Raw genomic sequence first — 25,549 nt, 5'->3', positions numbered from 1 at the left:
AAAATATACAGCCTTTCCCACCCCTTGGGGGCACTTCCAACTTAATAGAATCCCTATGGGAGTAAGTTTCGGCAGTCAGGCAATGAGTCGCATTTTGGATCACGTTTTGGGCGATCTAAAATATCAATGTGTTTTCAACTATATTGATGATATTGTCACGTCTCACTTTCAGAGGGGGGGTTCAATTCTTCAAAAATGTAGCTCTGAACATAAGAAACTCAAAACATTAACTAGCCATAGAGCATCTCACTGAGGATTGAATCTTAGTAGGTGTATTCTTATACAAGAATAGAAAATCAGGATACTGAGAAAAAAATAAGAGTAACCTAAAAACAATAGAACAATCACATTTATTTATAACAATTAAATAAAGCTGACAAATAATGAGGCACCTTCCATGTCCGCTACCAGCCTTATAGATATTCCGACAGAAAAACAATAAACCATATATAAGATTTTCTTAGTAGTACTAACACATTAACATAATCGTAATAATTTCCTCCAGGCCACCCAGTGATACCAAGCTTCATTAGCTCTTCCACAACTTCATTTTTAAAATTTATTAAGAACATCCACTACCTTGAAACGGATTTTAGAAATTATTTAGTTTAAGTTTATAACGTCATCATTTACATGAAAAGACAAGGATCGTGATGCAAACAAATTACCGAGTTATACTTGAAAATAAAAAGGGAACGGTAGTGCTCAACGTATTACACGTTAAAACCACTAAGTTTCTAAGAACAAATTATTTATAAGAGCAAATAATACACCAAACGAGAATTTTTAAAGTTAACTACGAAGAAACACTGAAGGCTAAGAGTCCGGCATCACTCAGGCGCCATTTCCGATAGCACTCACCTAACCATTACCAAGTCGCCGCGCGGCCGGGCAGCATGACAGCCTTCCACAGGATTACCGCCCCGCGAAAACATTTTACATCTCTTTTAAGCTATTTTCTTGGCCGCAAAACCCCTACGGGGAAAACATCCTGACGGGAAGTTTTCCTGTGTTTTACAAACACGTAAAGTTATTACAACAAGCCGGCCGCGCGGTCGGCCGCGCCAGGTTGCCCACGTAGTCAGAAAACCGGCCGCTAGATTGCGACACTCGCCTGCGCACGGCGACTGCGCACAATCTGCGCTCTCAGCTGGCCTCAAAAAAAAACGACAAACAAGTCTGCGCCGCGTTTCTCTGGAACTGCAGCAAACAACGTGTCAGCTGGCCTGGCTGAAACGCGGTCACGCCTGCGTTCCCAGACAAAGACGTGCAAGACTCGCACTCTTCCAGCCCCCCCGCAAACCCAAATCCAACAAAGGTGTTACCCCATCTTAGCGTGAGGGAAACCAAGTCCCGAACTAGCGAAAAGAATTTAAAATTGTATTTTCAACAAATAAACTAATTAAATAAATTAATGATAATTTTGAGCTACGCGACATCACCCCGGGCGGCAGGAGCTTGTGCCCCACAAGCTTACAACAATGCTTGGGGAATATTTAAGTTTGCTTCAAAAAAAAAAAACCAATTGTCCCTATCATTTCTATGTGATCCAGTTACAAATTTAAATTAGTGATTACAGTGGTTGTTGTTTAGGTATAAATACCAACTCTAAGTTCTACTAGCACTTATTGACAATTTCCTCTCGGAGGACAAATGTGTTTTACAAAATTTCACATGTTAGCACTGCTTGGGACAGCAAGCAGCCAGGAGGGATACGGCGAAGAGATGCACCAACTCAGGGCAGAGACAGGAACAGCCAGCGGAACTGTGAGCTGCAGAATCACACCCCACTCCAACTTCTGCCTCTCCCAGCCGGTTCATCCCGACGTCGTTCATCCCAACTGCTCGTCATCCACGGTACACGACACCATTCCTACACAAAATACATGAGCAGCATCAGGAGTCATACAATTACAAACAACTAAAAAAAAAACTCTCAAACATCAAAATAATAGTGAACAAATCAAACAATTAAATTATCTTACTTAAGTTAATGACGTATTTTCATGTGTTTATCAAGAAGTATTCATGAGATCAACATAGATCAACACAACTAACCAAGGAGGGTCATACCAGGTATCAACACAAAAATAACTTTTAAAGATTCTTAAAACAAGTAACTATTCAAAAACTAAACTCGTAACTCATCTGCAATATTCAACATCTTGAAGAAAAGCCTACCCCCCACATTTCGTAGAGGAAGGATAAGGTAAGGTACCTAATAGGAAAATTTACAACAAAAACTTGACTGTGTCCACGTGTAGGTTGAAAGTTTATAACTACACTGGCCTTGTCTTGCTATACACTTTGTTTTGAACGTCAGGTCAGTAGTTTCAAACGATGGATAATTCTAGTCTTCTCGATAAATTTGTTGTTTGGGGGGCCACACCCTATCGCGATGCGTAATCACTGTCCTTGGACATGGCCACTCCCAAACCGCTGATACTCCTGGTAATCGTGCATCACCACACGATTCGACGATACGGGCACCAGCCCGCAGCAATGGGTAGAAGCAGGTCCTCTTCTCCCAACTGGCCCACGTGGTATCTGGCTGACCCTTAACGACGCGCCTTCTCCCAACTCGAGAAGGGACAAGAGTTCTGGATGGAGCTGCACCACAGCACTCCTTTCGAAATTGCCCTTAACAAGTCCGCCTCAAAAGTCATTCTCTTCGATTGACGAAAACTATCAATGTCACTTCTTGAATAATAAAAACACAAGGGGGGGGGGGGGGGGTTATGGTGGAAAATGGGAATACGGAAAGGATCCCACCCACTTTCTCAATGATTAGTCCTGACGTCATAATTCCCCTTATTGAACCTGGTATTCTCCCTCCATCGTTATTTGGTTCTATAAAAATTATTTATGGGCGCATGCCCCTTCACATAAACATTAATCAAATTCTAATTTTTCTAATCGTAGGTAAAGCTTTACATTGAACAAAATTCATTCACTACTGATCATCACAAATGGAAATGGTTACTTTCAATTCCTCCCCAGTTTCACTGGATAACTTAGCTACACAACCATTATCTCTGGCTAGTATGTCTTTTAATTCTACCTTTCCACTGGTAGAAGGAACAGCATTTTCTACTGTAGTCGAGATTTCTACAGACATACTGAGGGGTTTCCGATTTCTCAGATATTTTAATAACAGAACTAAAAACATTCCAACTATTACCAATATAGTAATTACAGTTACACTTATTTCTATGCCAAGGGTAGTAACATTGTCCAAGGCGGATACTCTTGGTAGCGTTCCAATACCTACTAGATATGGATTTTTAATAATAATAAATAATAATACACTACTTACAATGGAAAGCGCAATACTCTGTAAGTTTTTCATTACAAATCTTGGTACGTTTTCTGGTTCTCTTAAATGAATCGGGTCTAAAGGGGTTTCAAACTTTGTCAAAGAAAAATTTAAATGTGGTATTAGAGTTGGCCAATTTTCATCTAAACAATCCATTAAGGATGGAAAAACTGTATGTGTTGACGTAGGATGAGGGAAAATTTTCAATTTACGTAACTTCGTCCAAGCAGCTGGTATTACATGTACCAATTGAAATTTAGATTTTGTTAACGCATCACATGGATACAACTCGTTAATTTTAAGTTCTTGGTTTAAATACAAACGACAATCACACGGTACTTCTATATCTACAGCTCCGAGGATGTCTCCACTTCCTAAAAATAAAGATTCATTGTTATGTTTCATGCATTGCAAGTCTAATTTTCCTGACGGGTTTGTTAGGAAGTACCGCTCTGGTCCAGCCTGGGTGATCATCAGTTGGTTTCCGGAATGGCATCGAAACGCACATGTGGTACTAAGATTTTCAACGGTAATCCCCTGAAAAAGAGCCTTTGGACACAAAGCACTACCTAGGGTATCTCCGGAGAACCTGGGAACAAAACACAATTTATCTTCAAATGGTCTACAATCTAATAAATTTCTACCCTGAATAGTGATTAGATGGTCTCCATCCACTGCCAGAAAATTCGGAGCATGATCCAAATGACAAGTTGAGTTCTTCCACTGAAATGGGACTGCGACAAACTGAAACAATCTCCAATTGGAATTTAGTTTAACAATTGGTACTTTAATTTGAAGGTATAAATTTTCCTTGTGGACTTGACATTTACAAATGGGTAAATTAAAATATTTCTGAACTTCTGATACACTTATGGACAACGCATAACCATCCCTATTAAGAATTTCATTTAGCATATTTAATTTCTCTTTCAATTGAGCTGGTGTAACTACAATGGCAGGTATTTTATTTGACCGGCACTGGTCCAGAATCTCTAGTCTTGTAAATGTATGCGCTTGTTTGGCTAATTGAGAGGCCAACAGTACCTGAAACTGGAATGAATGTCCTATGTCTTGAACCATTCCTGAAAACTTAGTCACCATAGTCTCTCGGAGGTCTTTTAAGTAATCAGACAAATTTGTGAATTTTGATTGTACTCTTTTTAGAATTCCGGTCATTCCCTCGTTTATAACAAAAATAGTGTTGCTCATATTTGCCAGTGCCTCATGAGTGTTTAAAATTTGTGATTCCATCTTGTTTATGTGTTCTGACATTTGTTGTTCATTTAGGAAAAGATTATTCAATTGACTATTGACGGCAATGTCACAACACCAATGAAAAAACTCTCCAATGAAATTTAACCCTCGTCTTTCCCGAACTTGAGACTGAAAATCCAATACGTCATCCCCTGCTGCTTCGTTTACCTTATTAATTAGCATGTCAGTATAAATTAAGCTATGTTTTAATTCTTTGAAAATAACACACCATTCACTTGAACTATTGGAGGGACAAGAAGTGATTTCTTTGATACTATCCTGAATGTCATCTAATTGCATTGGCCAAGCAACCTTAAAATTTACTGGTACCGATGAAGTGTACAATGTTACCTGAGGTATCGGCTCGAAATGCGCTCCCGCAACCACCCCCACTGCTCCTTCAGGTAGCGGTCGATGTTGTCTGCTGCTTCCCAGCTGCAGGAGCACCAGGACGATGTGTAGCATCCTCATCGTCAGTACGGAAGATGATCACGCCTTAAGACTCTGTAAAAATTCTATACAAAACTAAATATTAGACAGGCTCGATTTTTGTTTACAAGTGTTACAAAACTTTCGAATTATTTTTTTTTTCTCTCTCTCTTTGTTTTATTTAGTTATCCACAACCACAATAAAAAAATCTCTATTACATAACTTATCATAACTTATACACTGTAAAAATTTTTCATTCTCTCTACGTTTGTAACTTCGTAAACATCTCTGCCTCGACTCGTCTTCTTTAACCTGTACAGGTTATTAGACAATTTGTCCACCACAACATAAGGACCGAACCATTTATGCAATAGTTTCTCTGACAAACCCTTTTTTCGAACAGGTGTGTACACCATAACCTCCTGTCCTATCTTATAGGTCACCGCTCGTCGTCTGCGGTCATACCTTTTTTTATCGATACCCTGTTGTCTCTTTAAATTCTCTCTGGACTGTCGCAGGATCTCCTTCCAACGAGTACGCAGTCGAAGGCTGTCCTCATCTTCTACAGGCTGACTTAATTGAACATCTGAGGGTAATACAGGTTCTCTACCATACATGAGCACAAATGGGCTAAATTTTAATGTTTCCTGCCTCGCCGTGTTGTATGCCAAAGTGACCAAGGGTACATATTCATCCCAATTACGTTGTGAGGATGCCACATACTGAGATAGCATCATTGCTATTGTTCCATTTAATCTTTCACATAATCCATTTGTGTTTGGCCTGTATCCTGAGGTTTTCAAACTTTGTACATCCATTAACCTAAGTAATTCATTAACGACTTTGGAAGTAAAAACTTTTCCTCTATCTGTCAATATGGAACATGGTACAGAATGGCGACAAATTATGTTTTCTAGTAAAAACTTAGCTACGTCATTGGCGTTACTAGTGGGGGTGGCTTTAGTCTCCGCCCATCGAGTACCGTAATCAATAGCAACAAGAATGTATTTGTTTCCTGACACGGTTTTTGGAAAAGGGCCTAAAATATCGACACCAATACGTTCGAAAGGTTCACAGATAGGTAATGGTTCTAATAACCCTGCTTTCTTTTGAGGAACTCCCTTTTTCCCCTGACATCCCCTACAACTCCTTACATAGGCCTGAATCTCTTTTAGCATATTGGTCCAATAATAACGACGTATAATTTTGTCTGCGGTGCGAACTACTCCTAAGTGACCGCCAAAAGTGGGATTGTCGTGACTTTCCCTCAGAATTTCAGCCTTTAAGCTTTCTGGGACTACTAATAGCTTGTCTCTACCACTTGGGTTAGAGTTATTTTTGTACAAAACACCATTCAGCAAAGAAAAATTTTTCGCTTGTCGGCTTAACTTATTATCGATTCCTGACGGTTGAGTCAACTCAGAAATTAAAGGTCTTAGACTCACATCAGAATATTGCAGCTTAGCTAAATCCACATCATGCATCACAAAAACAGGTAACTCAAGGGATTTTTCTTCGTCAAGGGCTGTCCCTGTGTTGACAGCATTTCTACTCAAACTGTCTACATGTACATGAGTTTTTCCACTACTATAACATACAGTGTACTCATACTCCATCAATTTCAATGCCCACCTGGTTAACCTTCCTGCGCTATGAGCATTAAATTTCAAACGATTCAAATAACATAGGCTATGATGATCGGTTACAATTTTGAATGGCTTCAGGTAAATGTAAGGCCGAAACTGGTCTAAAGCATAAATCAAGGCTAAACATTCAAGGTGAGTTATAGGATATCTAGTCTCAGCTGACGTGAGAGTTCGACTGGCATAGGCAATAGGTTGTAATTTTCCATCAATTCTTTGTAACAATGTGGCTCCTATCCCTAAGGTACTAGCATCTGTATGTATTTCAATGGGCTGGTTTTCCTGGAAGTGAGCTAACACGGGGGAAGAAATCAGCTTTTCTTTCAAAATTTGGAATGCTTGTTCTTGCTTGTCGGTCCAGATAAACTTTTCATTTTTCTTTAGCAATGTCGACAAGGGTTTCGCAATCTGAGAGAAATTTGCTATAAACTTACGATAGAAAGAAGCTAGGCCTAAAAAGCTTCTCACCCCTCGTTGGTCCTTAGGTGTAGGAAATTGTTTCACTGCTACTACTTTATCGGGGTGGGGTCTAATCCCTTCATGGTTAACCAAATGTCCCAACACATCGGTTTCAAAATAACCGAAGGTACATTTTGACGGTTTCAAGGTTAAATTAGCATTTTGCATCCTTTTAAAAACTTGTTCTAATCGGTCAAGATGTTGATTAAACGTACTGCCCACTACTAGAATGTCATCCAAATAGACTAAGCATGAACCCCACTTTAACCCTGCCAAAGTCTTATCCATGTATCTCTGAAAAATTGACGGAGCGGTTTTCAAACCAAAAGGAAGGGTTTCAAAACAAAAAGTACCATCGGTGGTAACAAATGCAGTTTTTTCCTGATCCTGTTCAGCTACTCTCAATTGGTGGTATCCTGAATTCATATCCAAGTGAGTAAAATACTTAGCACCAGTCAAGTGACTTAAGAAATCATCTATTCGAGGAAGGGGGTATTTATTATCCTTAAGAATAGTGTTAAAACGACGGTAGTCCACACACATCCTATAATCGTTGTCTTTTTTTCTAACAAGAACAACTGGTGAACACCAACTCGTGTCACAGGGTCTCACAATCCCATTTTTAATGTGTTCTTGTACTATGTTATGAATAATTTCCCGTTCCCCAGGAGAAACTCGATAAGGTACAGATGATATGGGTGTGCTGTCCCCTGTATCCAGAAAAACTACTTCCTCTTTTGTTCTCCCTATCTGGCTGGGGTCCCAACTGAAAACATTTTGATATTTATACAACAACTCTACCAGTCTGTTTTTTTGTTCCTCTGGTAACTCTGGATTAATGTTTAATTTAGACACATCAAAATCGACATTATTTTTATCTCTAGCTTGTAATACCTTAGTTACTTCTTTGTTCTCGATACTGGGTGTTTCCTCAAACTCATTTAAATATCCTAATTTCATTCCCTTATGAAGAGTAACTGACTGGTTAGTAGTATTAGTAACCCAAATGTGAGTATGCTGTTTTCTGTTTACAATACTCCTAGGTACAAGTACAGAATATCTGTTGTAAATATCCTCCTTAGGCTCTATCAGCACCTCATCAGGTAAATTATTTCCTTCAAAATTAATTTCGATAAGATGATGCATCCTTGGCTCTACTCTAACATGATTGTGAACTGTCACACAACCTAACCTGAAAATATTTTCTGGCTCGATTTGGCTTAACTCCTGTGTTCCATCCTGACCTACATTATGATTAACCCGATTTTGGTTTTGATCTACTTGAATTTTGTCTCTTTTTACTTTGGTTTGGCTTTTAACCTCCCTTATTTCGGTATTTGTGGTATTTACGAAGCAATCAGGACGTGTTATGGTCAATGACATTTTCTGGCCTCCCTTACAAGAAATTTCTGCTCCATATTTGGTTAAAAAATCACATCCTAAAATGATCCCTTTTATTGGGGCTTCCACCAGACCTACCGCATGTGAATAAACATACTGTCCTAATTTAAATCTTAATTTGGCCATCTTATTAAGTTTCTGAACTCTTCCTGAGACTCCTGTAAAACCTCTTGGTTCTGCGGATTTCCAACAACTTTTCGGTACTAATCTATCCTCAATTAGTGATACCGCAGCTCCTGTATCGATAAAAACGGGGATTTCTTTTCCGAACATTTTTGTCTTCTGACTTAAAATACCGTCATTTTGTAAAAGAGACATTTGGTTAACAAGGGACGAGTTGTCACCCCGACCGACTCTCGCCCTATTTAGTTTCCCTGTTGTGACGTTTTGCAATCTCGTATCAAGTGACCTGGTCGTTTGCATTTTAAACAAATCGGCCTACCATCTGAGGTCCACTGTGGTCTGTCAGTTATTTTTGGAAATGAATTACTTGGGGTCTGCCTGAAAAAATTGTTGTTCTGATTTCGATGGTATTGTGTTAGTGTACTGTTATTTTTGTAATTTCCTCCCTGAGTTCTAAACTGTGACTTTGGTTGTGCCTGTAATCTCATGGTATCCAGTTCCCCGCGTAATTGTTTTAATTGTTTATTAAACTCTATCAAACTGTCCTCAATTCTCGTGTTGATAGATGACAATTCTCTTTCTGGTGTTTGAATTTCTTTAAGATTTCTGATAGGTACTTGTTCCTGTTTCGAATTTACCCACTGTGTCCTCTCATGATTTTTAGCGTAATACAGACCTGCCTCAATATTCCTCAAATTACCTAGTAACTGTTCCACAGTATTGTTTGGGAAAAGCATAACTTTCTCTACAATGTCTGGCCTTAACCCACGCAATACATATCTAACCTTACTAGCTTCATTCATCTTAGCATCAAGTCGGTTACAAAGATTCAATATGTCGTACACAAATGACTCGAAAGGTTCATCTACTGCTTGTACTCGCGCCTGCAATCTTAACTCTAAGTCCTCTATGTGACCCACTCTCACAAACGCATCCCTTAATTTATTTGCTAATTCCTCAAATGTAGTTAAATTCTCCAATGTGCTCTCACAGCTGTCATACCATTTTTAAGCAGGCCCTCTCAAAAATGTAGGCAAGTATGACAAACATTTTTGCTCATTCCACCCATTTACCTTGGCTGCTCTGCGAAACTGTTTTAAAAATTCCTCAACCTCCTCACATCTCTTTCCAAAAAAATATCCCGGGTCCACAAAACACCTGCCTGTCTCCATGTTTAAATTCTGATCTTTCAATTCTGGTTTTATGTCGCTTAATTTATCTTTTAACACTTTCAATGATTCATCATCTGACGAAGAACTACTATCATTGTTCTCAGGGTTTTTTACTTTGTCATCCAATATTTCAATTGTGTATTTACTAGCCATCCCTAATAGACTCCACCTTAAATTATTTTCATTAGTCCTTAACTTAAGCATACATTTCACATTTCACCTTAAATTAATTATTGTTAGACAAATACAGCCATCCCTGGTCTCCCACTGGTTTCCTGAAATAACCTAAAATAAATTTTATTATCATTACACAATTAATCCTATAAACACATCAATCTTAATACACCAGCTGCACTGCATGCTCTTCTTCTTCACTAAAATAAATCAAAATGTTAGACCACACCTAACACTCTTATCTTAATTTATTTTTCAGTATCCCAACATTCTTTATACCTACTACCCGGCGCCTCCACCATTTGTCACGTCTCACTTTCAGAGGGGGGGTTCAATTCTTCAAAAATGTAGCTCTGAACATAAGAAACTCAAAACATTAACTAGCCATAGAGCATCTCACTGAGGATTGAATCTTAGTAGGTGTATTCTTATACAAGAATAGAAAATCAGGATACTGAGAAAAAAATAAGAGTAACCTAAAAACAATAGAACAATCACATTTATTTATAACAATTAAATAAAGCTGACAAATAATGAGGCACCTTCCATGTCCGCTACCAGCCTTATAGATATTCCGACAGAAAAACAATAAACCATATATAAGATTTTCTTAGTAGTACTAACACATTAACATAATCGTAATAATTTCCTCCAGGCCACCCAGTGATACCAAGCTTCATTAGCTCTTCCACAACTTCATTTTTAAAATTTATTAAGAACATCCACTACCTTGAAACGGATTTTAGAAATTATTTAGTTTAAGTTTATAACGTCATCATTTACATGAAAAGACAAGGATCGTGATGCAAACAAATTACCGAGTTATACTTGAAAATAAAAAGGGAACGGTAGTGCTCAACGTATTACACGTTAAAACCACTAAGTTTCTAAGAACAAATTATTTATAAGAGCAAATAATACACCAAACGAGAATTTTTAAAGTTAACTACGAAGAAACACTGAAGGCTAAGAGTCCGGCATCACTCAGGCGCCATTTCCGATAGCACTCACCTAACCATTACCAAGTCGCCGCGCGGCCGGGCAGCATGACAGCCTTCCACAGGATTACCGCCCCGCGAAAACATTTTACATCTCTTTTAAGCTATTTTCTTGGCCGCAAAACCCCTACGGGGAAAACATCCTGACGGGAAGTTTTCCTGTGTTTTACAAACACGTAAAGTTATTACAACAAGCCGGCCGCGCGGTCGGCCGCGCCAGGTTGCCCACGTAGTCAGAAAACCGGCCGCTAGATTGCGACACTCGCCTGCGCACGGCGACTGCGCACAATCTGCGCTCTCAGCTGGCCTCAAAAAAAAACGACAAACAAGTCTGCGCCGCGTTTCTCTGGAACTGCAGCAAACAACGTGTCAGCTGGCCTGGCTGAAACGCGGTCACGCCTGCGTTCCCAGACAAAGACGTGCAAGACTCGCACTCTTCCAGCCCCCCCGCAAACCCAAATCCAACAAAGGTGTTACCCCATCTTAGCGTGAGGGAAACCAAGTCCCGAACTAGCGAAAAGAATTTAAAATTGTATTTTCAACAAATAAACTAATTAAATAAATTAATGATAATTTTGAGCTACGCGACAATATTATAGTCTATAGTCAGTCATTCGAGGACCACCTCACACATTTACATAAAGTTCTGGAGCGCCTTAGGACTGCTCACCTGACCGTAAACCCAAACAAAATTACCTTGGCAAATAATCACGTTAAATTTTTGGGCTTCATTATTTCTGAAAGCAAATTAATAATGGACCCCAATAAGATTTTGCCGATTTTGAGCTTTCCACGGCCTAAGAATTTGAAAGGCATACAGAGATTTTTGGGAATGTTAGGATATTTTTCACGTTTTATTTCGGATTTTGCAGCTATTTGCGCTCCACTAATGCCTTACGCAAAAAGGATGCTCGCTTTGTCTGGGGTGAGGCCCAGGAGGCGGCTTTCACTGCCCTGAAGAAATGCATGGCTAGTCCCCCCGTACTTGTGTTGCCTGATTTCGACCGAAGATTTGCTTTGCAAGTTGATGCATCGTCCATTGCCTTGGGCGCTGTGTTGGGACACATGGAAAATGGCGTTTTAAGACCAATCGCTTTCGCCAGCCGCACCCTACTCGCATCAGAGCGCTGTCTTGGAACGTACGAGAAAGAAGCCTTGGCTTGGTTGTTTGGCCTGGAGAAATTCGAAAAGTATTTAGATTGTCGTGAGTTCGACCTATTTACAGATAATCAGGCCTTAAGCTGGCTGTGCAATCACCCGCAGCAGCTAGGTAAACTCGGGCGATGGGTCCTCAGGTTATCACGCTTCAACTTTAAAATTCACCATGTTCGTGGTAAGGAGAATGTTGTTGCGGATACATTATCTCGCATGTTTAACCCAGACGAATTTGAAGTTACCAGCCCTAATTCCGGGGATCAGATAGAATATGGCGTTTCCTGTAAATTGTTTCCTGAATCGTATTTAAATCTTAAGGATCACCAACTTCAAGATGCCAGATGCATGCAAATTCGCAAAGACCTCGGAGCAAAAAAATGTGTGCCGTATGTAGAGGAGCAGGGCGTGGTATACTTTACCGGCAAAACAGGCCGAGCCCGGAAAGCAGTTGTTCCCTCTATATTGAGACCTATGGTACTCGCATATTTCCACTCTTCGTTGATCGGTGGGCACTTAGGGATAGATAAGACTTTCCGTAGGATATCCGCCCATCTGGCGTGGCCAGAAATGCGTAATGATGTGCGAAGCTACGTACGTGCGTGTCATGATTGTCAGGTTTCTAAGCCGCCTCAAAACACCAAGGTAGGATTATATAGCGCAGATGCCCCTGTAGCGCCGTGGCATGTTCTCCATATAGATATATTTGGGCCTCTTACTCGCTCAAAAAAGGGTAATGTGTGTTTGTTAGTTGTGTTGGACATTTTTACAAAATTTGTTATCCCCTTACCACTTAAGAATATGAAATCATCATCCATAGTTAAAGCACTGCGAGAGCAGGTTTGGAAATTGTTTGGGCCACCTGCTATGCTTGTCAGCTACAATGCTCGGTATTTTCAGAGCACAGTATACAAAGATATGTGTTTTGAGTGGGCCATCAAACCTATCTATAGTTCGCCTTATTTTCCACAAGGGAACCAGTCAGAAAGAGTCAACAAGGTCATCAAAGGTATTCTTACATCTTTTTATCGCACGGACCAAACCTTATGGGACTCCGATTTGGACTTTATCAACGTGGGGCTTAACTCTGCATATCATTCGGCCTCTGGGCACCCACCGTCCGTATCTTTTAAGGTAGGGAACTCACTCATCCACTCTTTAATCAATGGGGTTTGCCTCCACTGACCTCCGGCCTGGACGAGACTGAGCTGTATAAAGTTTTAAGTGAGATTTCCAGTAATTTGCTTCTCACCAGGAAGGCTGTATCAAAGAATTACAATAAAGACCGAAGTGCTCACAGGTATAAGATTGGAGATTTAGTGCTGTGTAAATGTTTTACGTTACCATCTTTGGTGAATCAAGTTAACACCAAGCTTATCCCGCCCTATGCTGGACCTTGTACAATCATACAATTTTTGAGTGACAATACTGCCTTGTTGCGCAAGTCAGATAATAAATTTGCTTTCCGTAAGGCCCACGTTTCACAGCTCAAATATTATGTGACTTAACATGCCTTGTTGTGTTTCAGGCTTTTGTTGCCTGTGATTCGCTTGTAGCATAATTTTACTTAGTGTTTTTTTTGTGTGCGTTGTGCGGTTGCATTTTGGGTTTGATATTGTTTCAGTGACGTCATTTGGGTCGTGTTCCTCCGTTTCCATGATCCCCTCCTGAGGCGTCGCGTGCGGTGCCTTCGTCTGATGACTGCTTGATTCTGCCCGTTCGCCTCCTGCCCGTGAGAGCCTGCTACGTCAGCCCAGAACCCGGTCGCCTCCTGCCAGCCGGCCCACCACTCACTGACGCGTGTGGGAGACTCTCCCTCCCATCGTGTGCCTCCTGCCCGTGAGACCCTGCTACGTCAGCCCGGAGCCTGTTCGCCTCCTGCCCGTGAGAGCCTGCTATGTCAGCCCAGAGCCCGTTCGCCTCCTGCCGGCCCGCCCACCACTCATTGACGCCGTGGGTTTGCGGGTTCACACTTCCTGGGGCATATTGCCCCCCTGCAGCCGTTGGATGGTGAACAGTTCAGAAGATATTCGTGATTACACTTGAATTTAGGGGCTGTACTGAGTTGTCTGATTGAAGATTGAAGATTGAAGATTCGGCTGAAGACATGCTGTTTCAATAATGATATTGAGCTCTGGTGTTATTGTCTTTGAACTTGTTCTTCGGGGCTCCGGGTAGGGACGTTTTGGGCGAGGGAGTTGAAGTGGATGCCACTTCAAACCGCGCGCCGCCGACAGCCTCCGTTGCTTTCCCCCTCCCACACTGCCGCCACCTTCCCCTTCCTTCCTCCCCTTTGCCGATTACCGTGACGTCACTGGGATTATAAATTGGTGGGCCCCCTGTGGCCTCGGGTCTGTTCCGGTCCGGAGGTGTCGCAACATGGTTTTGGTATGTATGCTCTAGCAGTCGTAACTTTAAATTAGTGTGAAGTGGCCATGCTCTTGTTGTTTAGGTAGCTTAAATTCTCCTGAGGTTAGGGTTTTATATTATAAATCCTATTTCGGCCGCCACTTTTAGAAAATTTGGTTTTGGTTTCCTGTGTCTGCTTCGTTGTGTCTGCTTTGATGTTAATTTTCTGTTTGATGCACGACTGCTGCGCGATATCCCCAGAATTAATATTCACATTCTTATTGTTGCCTTAAGTATCGATTACATTGACTGGCCTTGCTTGTACAAGAATGTACGTTTTATTCATTGTTGTTGGCCGTAAATAATTGCTCTATTTTATCACTTGGCTATGGCCATTGGATAGGACAGACCATGAGCACGAGCACCCTGAATCTCCTCGCGAGGAGCAGTTAGTTTGACCCACTCGGTTCTGTGTCATAAATTGTGTTTTTATGAGTTAGTTTGTTAAATTTGGCTTTGAAAGTAATGTAGGGGTCTCGTTAGGCGTTAACCTCTTGATATATATTTGCATACGTTGCTTATGGCTTGATATTGTTTTCACGAGCGGATTATATATAAACTTTTATATTTATTGCAATACTATGCGAATATTTGTCATGACTATGTGTAGAATAGTAGTCTCGAATACGATGACTTGTACCTCTAAATGCATCATAAATGTGAAAGGTTAATGCAATTTCATATTGATTATAAACAATAAATTGTATAATTATTTTTGTATATTTGGTTGTGTTTTACGTTTCCATCCCTTGTTCACTAAAATTTCACAACATGTTTTACATTCTGCCATGACCCATTTAGCTGGGTTTTATTCAAATTTATTAATTGTATAATTTTGTTTATAGCCTCCCTAAGGCTGCAATATTTTTATTAAAATTTCATTAATTAATTTTTTTATACATTTTAAATTTTTTTTCATTAAAATCTGATAATAAATAAAGAATTTAAAGATGGCTGCCGTAACGGAAATTGCAACGGTGACGTCATAGTCCTAGATTATGTCAGCGGCTTTGAGCGGCTAGCTCTTAGGACTTTTAAGCAGCTTTTAGAAATTTGTGTTATTTCTAAGGCAAAAGACTTTTGAGGTTTTTCAAAATCCAAATATTTGAATTTTTGAGGAATAAAACGAGAATTTTTTCTTCAAAACGGGATTTTTTTGAGTAATTTTGAGTAATTTGTGAGTCCAAAATGGCCGCCGTGACGTCAGAGCAATCGGCCGGCTCCACGGCACCAGCACCACACCCTGAACCCTAAGCCTGGAACCCCTTTTACATACTACTGTTAAATGTGCTTCCTTTTTGGCGAATTTTCGTCCAAATGTGCGTTGTTTTCGTTAAATGCGTGTCGTGTGTTTATTTTGTAGGTATTCGTTGTGTGAACTGTTGGTCAATTAGAAGTTCCTTGCATGTCCAGTGTGTATACTTTATGTCCATTGCATGTAATGTGGGACTATTGCGTGTCGTGTGTGCTGTGTGTACTGTATGTTCAGTGTGTGTAGTGTGTGTTCATTGTATTCCTGGTGTGTGTACTGTGTGTAGATTGTGTGTACTGTGTGTTTGTTTAGTTTGTGTAAAGTGTGTATTGTTTTTCATTGTGTGTACTGTGTAACCAAGGCATGTCCTGTGTGTATTGTGTGTGTTTTGTGTGGTCATTGCATAATCAGTGTATTAATTGCGTATTAAGGGTGTGTACTGTACGTGACTGTGTGTGCACTGTGTATCCATTGTGAGTACTGTGTATAATGAGTGTGTACTGTGTCCAGTGTGTGTACTGTGTCCAGTGTGTGTAATGAGTTTGTACTGTGTCCAGATTGGGTAGTGTGTGTCCAGTGTGTGAACTGTGTGTACTGTATGTCCAGTGTGTGTACTGTGTGTACTGTATGTTCAGTGTGTATATAGTGTGTCTAGTGTGCGTCCAATGTGTGTAATGTGTGTACTGAATGTGTACTGTGTGTTCAGTGTGTGTACATAGTGTTTGGTTTAAATGTTGTCGTTTCTTTTAATTTCCGTAGTTAAATCTGTAGCAGCTATGAATATTTACTGGTTCAAATCCTCTTGGTGTTGATAAAACATTTTTCAGGAAGACTTGGTGCAAAAAAAGGCACTGTTGGTAAAATTGCTTGTAATTAATTTTAAAGATACTTTTGGTTTGACAGTTCTAAGTCTTTATCTTGACTGCTTGAAATATATTAACTATCGATGAATAAGGTCTTGTGGTTCGGAGACGTTTGGGCTATACGTCTGACATTGTACATGACCTGGTCTAGTGGTTCGAAGACACTTGGTCTGTTTGTATAGCATTGTACATGAACTGGTAAGAATGTATTTCATTCATAAAAAATAGACTTCCATATTAGGCAGCGCCACAATATATATATTTTTTGTCATACAGATATTTTAACCAGGGTTGTTTTTTGTGGAGTGAATGATTAATAAACTCCACGAAAGGTAATAGGAAACTGAATTTAAAATTTATTTTAGCTTTAGTTACCCTTACCACTGGCCTAAAATAGAACCAAGGTTGGAAAACTATAGCGACAATCATTATTTCAATAAGTGATTTCTTGATGATTTTTGGAATTTTTTTCAGAATTTCTAGGATAATTATTACGAATTATCAAGACAAGCTCAATATGTCTTAATCGAATTACTACTGGTGTGTTGGCTAGGAAGCTAAGCTGCTATTAGGACTTTCCACCATATTTTATTATATAAGATTATTTTAAACCTAAAAATACCTTTTTGCATCGATCAAGTAGCCAACCAAGGACAGAAACCGATAGAATATACCAGTATATTAATTGTAGATTTTTTTATGAATTTGGAACTTTTCTCTAAATTAAAGCTAAATAATTACGAATTTACAAGAAGGCGTCCAAATTTCAAGATGGCGGGAGCCACAGTAATAATAAATAATTACTACACTTTAGCAGGTATAAATTAAACTAACATGATGTTTGCGCACTCTAGTACCTACACGAAAACAAGATGGTGGTCTCCAGCAAATGAAAATAAGATGGCGGACATGACATACTAGTTGGCAATATATATACCTTGTCACTATTGGTGAGAGGTCAGTCTGTCGGTGGCTTCCGTGGAGTAAGTATCCGTCGCCATTTTTATTTTGGCTCTCAAGGGGATTTAAACTGAGGACTTCAAGGTCCAAGATGTAAGTGCTTTTTTGTATTAAAATTTTATTAAAAATGGTTTATTTAAGTTTTTAATTTTATTTTCCCTCGAAATATTTGGATAATATTTATTAATTTTCAAGATGACGAAAATAGCAACGATCTTGAATTCGATATGGTGGCTGTAACGAAACGTGCAATGAAGACGTCATTCACAACCAAGATGACCGCCATAACTAAAGTTTAAAGTTTTTAGAATCCGAGATGGCAACCGTAACGAAATTTGCAACGTTTGTCTTAATTCAAAAAGGTCGAATTTTTATTAAAATTACATAATAATTATTTTAATTTTCGAATTTTCCCCGAAATTATTGCATAAAAATAACGGATATTTAAGATGGTGGTCGTAACGATAATTGCAGGGGTTACGTCATAATTCAAGATTGCGTGTTGCACGTCAACAATTTTTATTAACTGTTTAGTTTTTATTAAGAATTTTTTAGTTTTTTAAAAATAAATACTTGTTTACTCGCCGAGAATCGAATGGAGGACCGAAATCGATTAAGTACCTAAACATTTGAAATAAGAAAATTTATATATAATTTTTTTCGAACTTGTTGGTCAAAAATTAAAGAATTAAATTTTTACGGTCAAGGTCAAGGTCAAGGTCATCTAAGATGGTTACCAGAGGCCTAGGGGTGGATTTTCGTTGGTGAATTTAAGCGTATTTGGGGAATTTTGGTTCTTTCTTAAGACAAAAGTCTGTTGAGGTTTTTCGTAATTAGAATTTTTGATAAAAAAACGGGGAACATTTCCCTCAAACAGGCAATTTTTTTACTCGAAAAAGAAGCATTTTTTATAGAAACTTTGTCAGAATATTTTTCCAAAAATTTGGAAACTTTGCCAGATTTTGGCTAATTTTGGGCAAAATTTAAAGGTCAAGGTCAAATGTCAAGGTCACCCAATATGGCCGCCGTGTCGTAACAATCCAAGAATATGGGACACCGATACCTCATGAGATTCTCTGCGCTCGGAGGAACTATGACACATCGAAATCAGTTAAATAGCTTTTGAAAAATTTTGAAAAAAAAAAAATTGTTCGTTGATTTAAATATATTGTAAATAATTGTTTCATACAGTATTTTTCTTAAATGAATGCGCTGTAGAGATTTTATGGTACCTTCTCACATGATATATAAGTATATGTATACATATTTAATAATTTTGTTATTACTTTTAGTAAAATACTCTTTCTGTAAATTTAACACTCTGCCTTTGTTGTTGCCTCAAATATTTTGAAGAGTTTTATAATTCATATAAAAATTGCGCCAAGTGATAATAATTGTAGACAGTGGCGTGGAATTTTACACCCATTAAAAAATAACACTTAGTAAGTATCTCTTGAAAATATTTCCGACAGAACAACAAATAAGGTGTAATGTTAAATTTGCAGAAGTAGTCCTTCACTGCTAGAAATTACAAGAAAACAAAACGAAATGAACAGTGAGACCCCACCTTAACCTTGATTGACTTTATTATAAGTAAAGATTTTATTTTCACTCATGCAACGAAATTGGCAATGCGAATTCTGGGTGAGAGAAGAACTACTGACGGCTCCAAGACTGTGCCAGTCGCCACAGGCTCGCGACTGTCCTAACCTAGCTCACTTGCTTTAATCCACTTACCTGTAGACACTCCCTCCGTCCCGTGTCGCATTTCACAAGCCATCACAGTTCACCACAAGATAAAAAAACACTTGGCACACGACATGTTCATGCACAACCTGTGCCAACACAGCACATTAAAGCTAGGTTACTATATCGCTACATGAACATGTAGAGTTACATTGCAAAATATGTAATTTTTTTTGCACTTATGTGCTGGTAACAATTTGGTAGAAATGAAGTTGAAAATGTTTACTGAAGTCTTCAGTTTCTTGTCATTGGCATAATATATTATATTTTAGAAAAATGAGTATGGATTACACTTTATTTTGTATAGAAAATCAATACTGACATGTAAAATAGCATAAAATTAAGTCTAAATATAATTTTTAAGGTGCTACATGCACAACATATTTAAACAAATACTTATAATATACATAAAACTGTATTGTTTTACTTTGTACTCTTGTAAGTAGTGTAAGACTACATCGCATGGAAAAACTATCAGTCAGTTGTAATGAACAAACACAACAGAATTTCTGAAAACAATCTTTGTGCACCTGCGGGTAGCATGAACCAAAAATACTTCATTTTTGACACCATTAACAATAAAAATTTATGGTTTGTTGTAAACGAATGTTCATTACATCTGGTGTAAAGCAGATGCCTTTATCACTGTTTACATATTTTTCTTGTAAGTTTAGAACACCAACAACTAATACTACACTTATCAACACAAATTTTAATATATAGGAATTAAATACTGAAACGGATTTACACATGTTCATCAAACTTTGAAACATAATCTGAAATGTACTACAACTATTTCTGTTTTCAAACATTTGAAATAGGTATTGTTCTTTACACTTCAAGTACCTGTGGGTGGTCTGATAACAAAACTTTCACTTCATGTAACATAAACGTACCAAATTATAGTCACTTAGTATTTTTTGCTCTGAAGTTCATTTGAATGTTTTTAAGTGTTGTTAACGTTTTCGTCCAGGCTGAATGTTTCTACATAGATGGAACGGTATGATTTCTGTGATGTATGAGGCATAATGCTTAAAGACTCGAGACACTAGGCTGCGTCCACACAAGACAGAAGACAGGGTAGCTCAAATGTTGACGCCGACTGGCTTCAGCTCGAGGAACTGGAACGGGACATGCAGGCTCGTGTTGTTGTGTTCCACCACCAGGTGACCCCGATGCTGAGAGGCTCCAATCACCAGCACCGTTTCTCCCTTCAGCAGCACTGTCTCTCCAGCCGAATCTTCTGCAACAAAGCGCTGTGTTACACCTATGGATGACAACGATATCTCGATATATTGGATATATCTATATTTCATCATCGAAATATCGATAATTCTCTATCGCTATTTTAATTACAATATTTTTTTGATATTAATATTTTGTTCAGATAATACTGAATTTAAATAAAATAATATTTAAAAAAAAGACTTTATTAAAATTATCTGTAACTAAATTTGGCATAAAAAATACAAAATATAAATTGCGATAAGAAAGCTTGGGAAAGAACACATTATTACTTAAAAATATTATCAAAATTATTATTTTAGTTACTATCATTTTGTACGTGTTTGTTGAATTCTTTTTCATTCAACATCTTCAGAAGTCTGTAAGAATACCTAACAATCCCTAAACATTTCTTAAATCTTTAAAAAAAAAAAAAAAAAAAAAACCGCAAGAGAAAAAAATTCTGCCTAAATAGAGAAGGAACAATAGAATAAAAAGGAAAATTAAAAATTTGTTTTATTAACTTTTACTAGAAAGAGATAAATCATTATAACGTGATTCCTTTATATTGGCTTCGATATATCAAGAACTCAATAAAACAATACTTAATTAAATTTATAATACGTAAATCATGGTAAGATGTGTATATTATAATACTAACGTACAGCTTTTTTTCAGGCCGATATTTTATCGGTATCGAATATTTAACAAATTGATATATCGAAAGACCGATATATCAATGTGTTGAAAACGTATGCCGTCCCTAGATACACCCTGTTGTGACATGCATGTACATATTTATACACCAGGTGATCGCAATTATGATAGGCCCCAATCACCAGCACCGATGATTTCCCTCAGTATCACAGTCTCGCCAGCATAAACTTCTGCAACAAAGCCACTGTGTTACATTCAGCCGCTGTGCCCTGCCTATACACATCTATACACATTTATGCCTATACACGTTTATACGAATACACGTCGTTTGTCCTAAAAAGGTTTGTCCTAAAAGTCCATTTCCGCAGTTTGTCCTAAAATTAGGATAAACGACTTAGGATAAACGACATTAGAACAAACGACTTTAGGACAATTGAAATTCGGACTAACGACTTTAAGACAATCGAGTTCGTGATAATCTATAACTTTTTATCTTTGGGCAGTGAAAAATCATATAATCATACAATAAATTTGTATACTAGGCAAATGCTTTAAATTATATATTATATTGTTGACTGTTTGAGATAATTATTTGATTAAATACTTTCTATAGATAGATCCACTCCTCGTCATTATATAGATAATCGCACGTCCTAGTGAAGGATTACTACCGTTTCAGTGGCCTTCATCTGTCTTTGTATTTGAGGTTTGCCCTTCATTTTAAGTTGAAATACCTTACATATTTTGATTGAAAGCCGCTACTCAGCATTTGCGTGCACTTTGAGTGAGGTGGCCGACAGCGCTTCCTCCTGGTTACTCTCGCCTGTCGCGCCTCGTCATTTGCACCGCGCGCCGGGTTAACACACCAGCATGGAGCACGGAATAAAGCAATCAGTGTTTCTGTGTGTGAATTCATAGGAAATAAACAAAAAAAAAATGCTGAGACCCTCAGAAATTCAATATTTTAAGAAAAGTCCATAAATATGTATTTGCAAAAAACAAATGGCCATTCGTTTTCTTATAGCTTTAAACACAACCTGATGGTCATGGCGACAGTTTGACGCAAGGTTTATTTTTCATCCCAGTAGTGGCCGTCATTATATTCTGATTCTGTAAACCACGTGAAAGATACTAATTCGCTCATGTGCGTTACTCTCGCGATGTCAAGCCGAGCTAGACAGTCGGTAGTAGCCTGCAATGGTAAGGAAGGTTATGTTGCAGTAGATACTCTCGGGATACTTTAACAACTCTAAACTTACGTTGGAAAAATTATTAATGGTTTTTCAATTAAAAATATATACTGACAAAAGTAAAATAAAATCTTTTCCACTGAAATACGATTTAATTTCAAGTAAAAATATGAATTACACAAATAACACGTTGAATTACACAAATAGCATGTTGAATTACACAAATAACATGCAACGCAAAATCCTTTTTCGTTACTTTTTTAATTGCATTCCGAAAAATATCATAGTTATTTACTTTAAGTTAATGACGAGAAATTGCGTAAACCTGAGTTTTTGTGACCATTAACTTTGCAATGATTGGCTTTCCCGCCGAGTGCTGATCGCTTGATGGCATAGTGAAGGCATTTGACAATTTTACACTTTATCAAATATAAAAATACGGGAAATGTTCTTTCAATTGATTTGTTGTCGACTAATTTAGTTGTTCATAAATCTGTAGTGCTACACGTAAATAAAAATACATGGCATGTGTGAAATATCGTAAAAAGAGTATGGTAGTAATGAATGAATAAAGAGATATTATTTACTCATGTACAAAGGTTTTTTTATACCAATCAAAGTGTAAAAATTATGCAACGTGATTTATTGGCACCAAGAAGCCAAATCAGGAATTAACCAGCAAAAGATATAAAATGAACTTTTAACGAGTAAAACTTTACTTAAATTATTCCTTTTATTCCGTGTCCCCAAAATGTTTCAGATGAAAGTTTCAAAAAATTACGTTTCATATGTCATAAATGTTTATTAAGAAACTAAGTAACTAAGCAAGCCAACCTTCGTATTGCAGTCGCATGCATGCCGGCTCTTGGTACGAGCGGTTCTGGGTTCAAGTCCTGGATAAGGCATGGATGGGAATTTGTCTCGTATAAAATGGTTCTCCAAAATGTCGAAGCCAAAGAAAATCTAAAATTAAATAAATATGTTAATCGTGTAGGAAGGATCTATAATAATGTTTTTTGACCTCACCTGGTTCGAACCAAGGACGTAAGTACGTGTTGAAATAATATTATATTAACATTTTATAAATTAATTAATTAAATTAATTTTAATTTTTTCCAATTTTCTGGCATAAAATTATGGTTTTTAAAGATGGTGGAGCATAACACAAAATGCAACAATCTAGAATCCAAGATGGTGTCCGTAACGAAACGCTAAACGATTATGTCATACACGTCCAAGACGGCAGGAGTAACGAAATTTTCAACATTTCTAGAAGCCAAGTTGGCGATCACAACGAAACGTGCAAGGTTGTTTTAAAATAATATTATATTAAATTTTGATTAATTAATTTTTTCTAAATTAATTATTTTTGTTAAAACCCGATAATATTTACAGAAATGACTTCAACTAACTGTGTGTATATATATATACACACACACAAATACCTTGGCATTGGTATCTAGTGGTACAGTCTACCAGCGGCTTCTGTTGAGGAAGGACCTGACGACATTTTTTTTAATTTTTGCCCACGCCGGGATTGAACTGAAGACTCCATTTATTACGTTTATTAAACAAATATTTAAAAAAAAAAATAGTAAATAAATTTGTTATGAATTTGAAAAATTTTCCCGATGTTATAGCATAACAATTACGGATTTTAAAGATGGCGGCCGTAACGGAAATTGTAACCGTGACGTCATAATTCTTTATGTCGTCAGAGGCTGTAGATATGGGTTCTTAAGTCTCAATATGGACATTCCAAGCCGTTGGCATTTTTAAGTACTAAACTGGAAATTTTCCATCAAAACCAAAATTTTCCCCGCGAAATAGATGAATTTCTTATTTTTAATATTTGTTGAGATTTTTTGGTGGAATTTTAAAAAAAATTGGAAATTGTGACGGTTTTTTTTTTTGCGAATTTTGTTCTAATTTTGCGTCATTTTTGGCAAATTTTGAAGGTCAGGGTCATTGTCAAGGCCATCAAAAATTGCTGTCGTGACGTCACAATCCAATATGGCGAACCGGCACCAAGCACTACACCCTGAAACCTGTCCCCGGAGCCCCTATTACATACTACTAGAGTCGTCAGAATAATATATATAATATATATATTATATATATTATATATTATATATATATATATATATATATATATATATAGTGGAGTGTTTGTGAATAACATATTCAACAACGATCAAAAAGGTAAAATAATTTTAAAGTAATAATTGTTTTTTAACAAATTATCATGCATTAACACTAAACTAACAATAAAACATTATCTCCCACGCCAATTATTGTCAATACGAATGCGAGCATTTTTTTAATTCAAGGATAGAAATAGTTTCCATGAGGCTTACCCAAAAAAAAAAAGAATTTAAAAATTAGTTATTTTAAAATGTCATAGTGATAGTTTTAAATAAATACGCTGAAAAACGTGACACCCACCTACACACCTACCTATACACACACCTACAACATAATATGCCGTCTTATTAATACTTATACTTTTATGCCCATAAGTGACTTACAAACAAAATTTTACATTATGACACCAAACATATATTTGTCTTATCCCGGGTTGGAACAAGAATCCCTTGCCTTACACTGAAGCTAAAGCCTCGGCAAGACAACAGTAGACCAACCCAGGGGCTTTGCCATGGTGTAAGTCAGCGGTGCAGGAACAATTGTCTGAAATGGACTAGGAAATATATAAAACATCCGAGATCACGTGTTGGTGTTTTCACATTGGAAGAACTAGTCATATATAAATGCTGGTCACTACACATTGTGTTTGAACATCGGAAGTTCCTGTTTTAAGGTGAATAAGTTGAATAAGTTATTTTTAAGAGCTCAATTTAGCATGTTGTTTTTTTCACATTGGAAGATCCTGTTTGAATTAAAACGAGTCATACATAAGAAGAGGTAACAAACTTAAGTGTTTGCGAATCAGAAAGTTCGGTTTCAAGGAGAACGAATCCTTAAGTACTAATATTATAAATGCGAATGTGAGTTTGTTTGTTTATTACGCTTACACGCGGAAACTATTCAAACGATCATCGTGAAATTTTGCGCGCATATTTTCAAGGGTATAGTAAAGGGCATAGGACACTTTTTATAGATTAAAAA

The 25,549-nt window shown here is 37.6% G+C and overlaps 2 protein-coding genes across 4 annotated transcripts in view; both read right to left on the bottom strand.

The window, feature by feature from the left end:
• Nucleotides 1–332: 332 nt before the first annotated feature.
• On the bottom strand, nt 333–11,498 carry LOC134527315 (uncharacterized). The gene is made up of 2 exons (XM_063359875.1): nt 10,984–11,498; nt 333–5,085 (listed from the first exon to the last, which is right to left on the bottom strand). Exon 2 carries the CDS (start codon nt 5,039–5,041, stop codon nt 2,954–2,956), a length of 2,088 nt encoding a protein of 695 aa, XP_063215945.1. The 5' UTR covers nt 5,042–5,085; nt 10,984–11,498; the 3' UTR covers nt 333–2,953.
• An 8,137-nt stretch (nt 11,499–19,635) lies between these two features.
• The window catches only part of LOC134527313 (unconventional myosin-IXAa), a 651,966-nt gene continuing 646,052 nt past the window's right edge, over nt 19,636–25,549 (bottom strand). For 2 of the 3 annotated variants that reach the window (XM_063359869.1, XM_063359871.1), the window contains exon 18: nt 19,636–20,595. In XM_063359869.1, coding sequence (XP_063215939.1) covers nt 20,438–20,595 — 158 coding nt within the window. In that variant the 3' untranslated portion in view covers nt 19,636–20,437. The remainder of the gene's footprint in view (nt 20,596–25,549) is intronic. The other variant, XM_063359870.1, reaches the window with a different exon arrangement.

Source organism: Bacillus rossius, chromosome 1 (assembly GCF_032445375.1).
Source record: "Bacillus rossius redtenbacheri isolate Brsri chromosome 1, Brsri_v3, whole genome shotgun sequence".
Lineage (NCBI taxonomy): Eukaryota > Metazoa > Arthropoda > Insecta > Phasmatodea > Bacillidae > Bacillus > Bacillus rossius.
The sequence above is the reverse complement of the archived record's forward strand: the minus strand, read 5'-3'. Positions and strand labels throughout refer to the sequence as shown.

Excerpts from the sequence above, each read along its gene's own strand:
- LOC134527315 (XM_063359875.1), bottom strand. The coding sequence starts at position 5,041 with ATGAGGATGCTACACATCGTCCTGGTGCTCCTGCAGCTGGGAAGCAGC.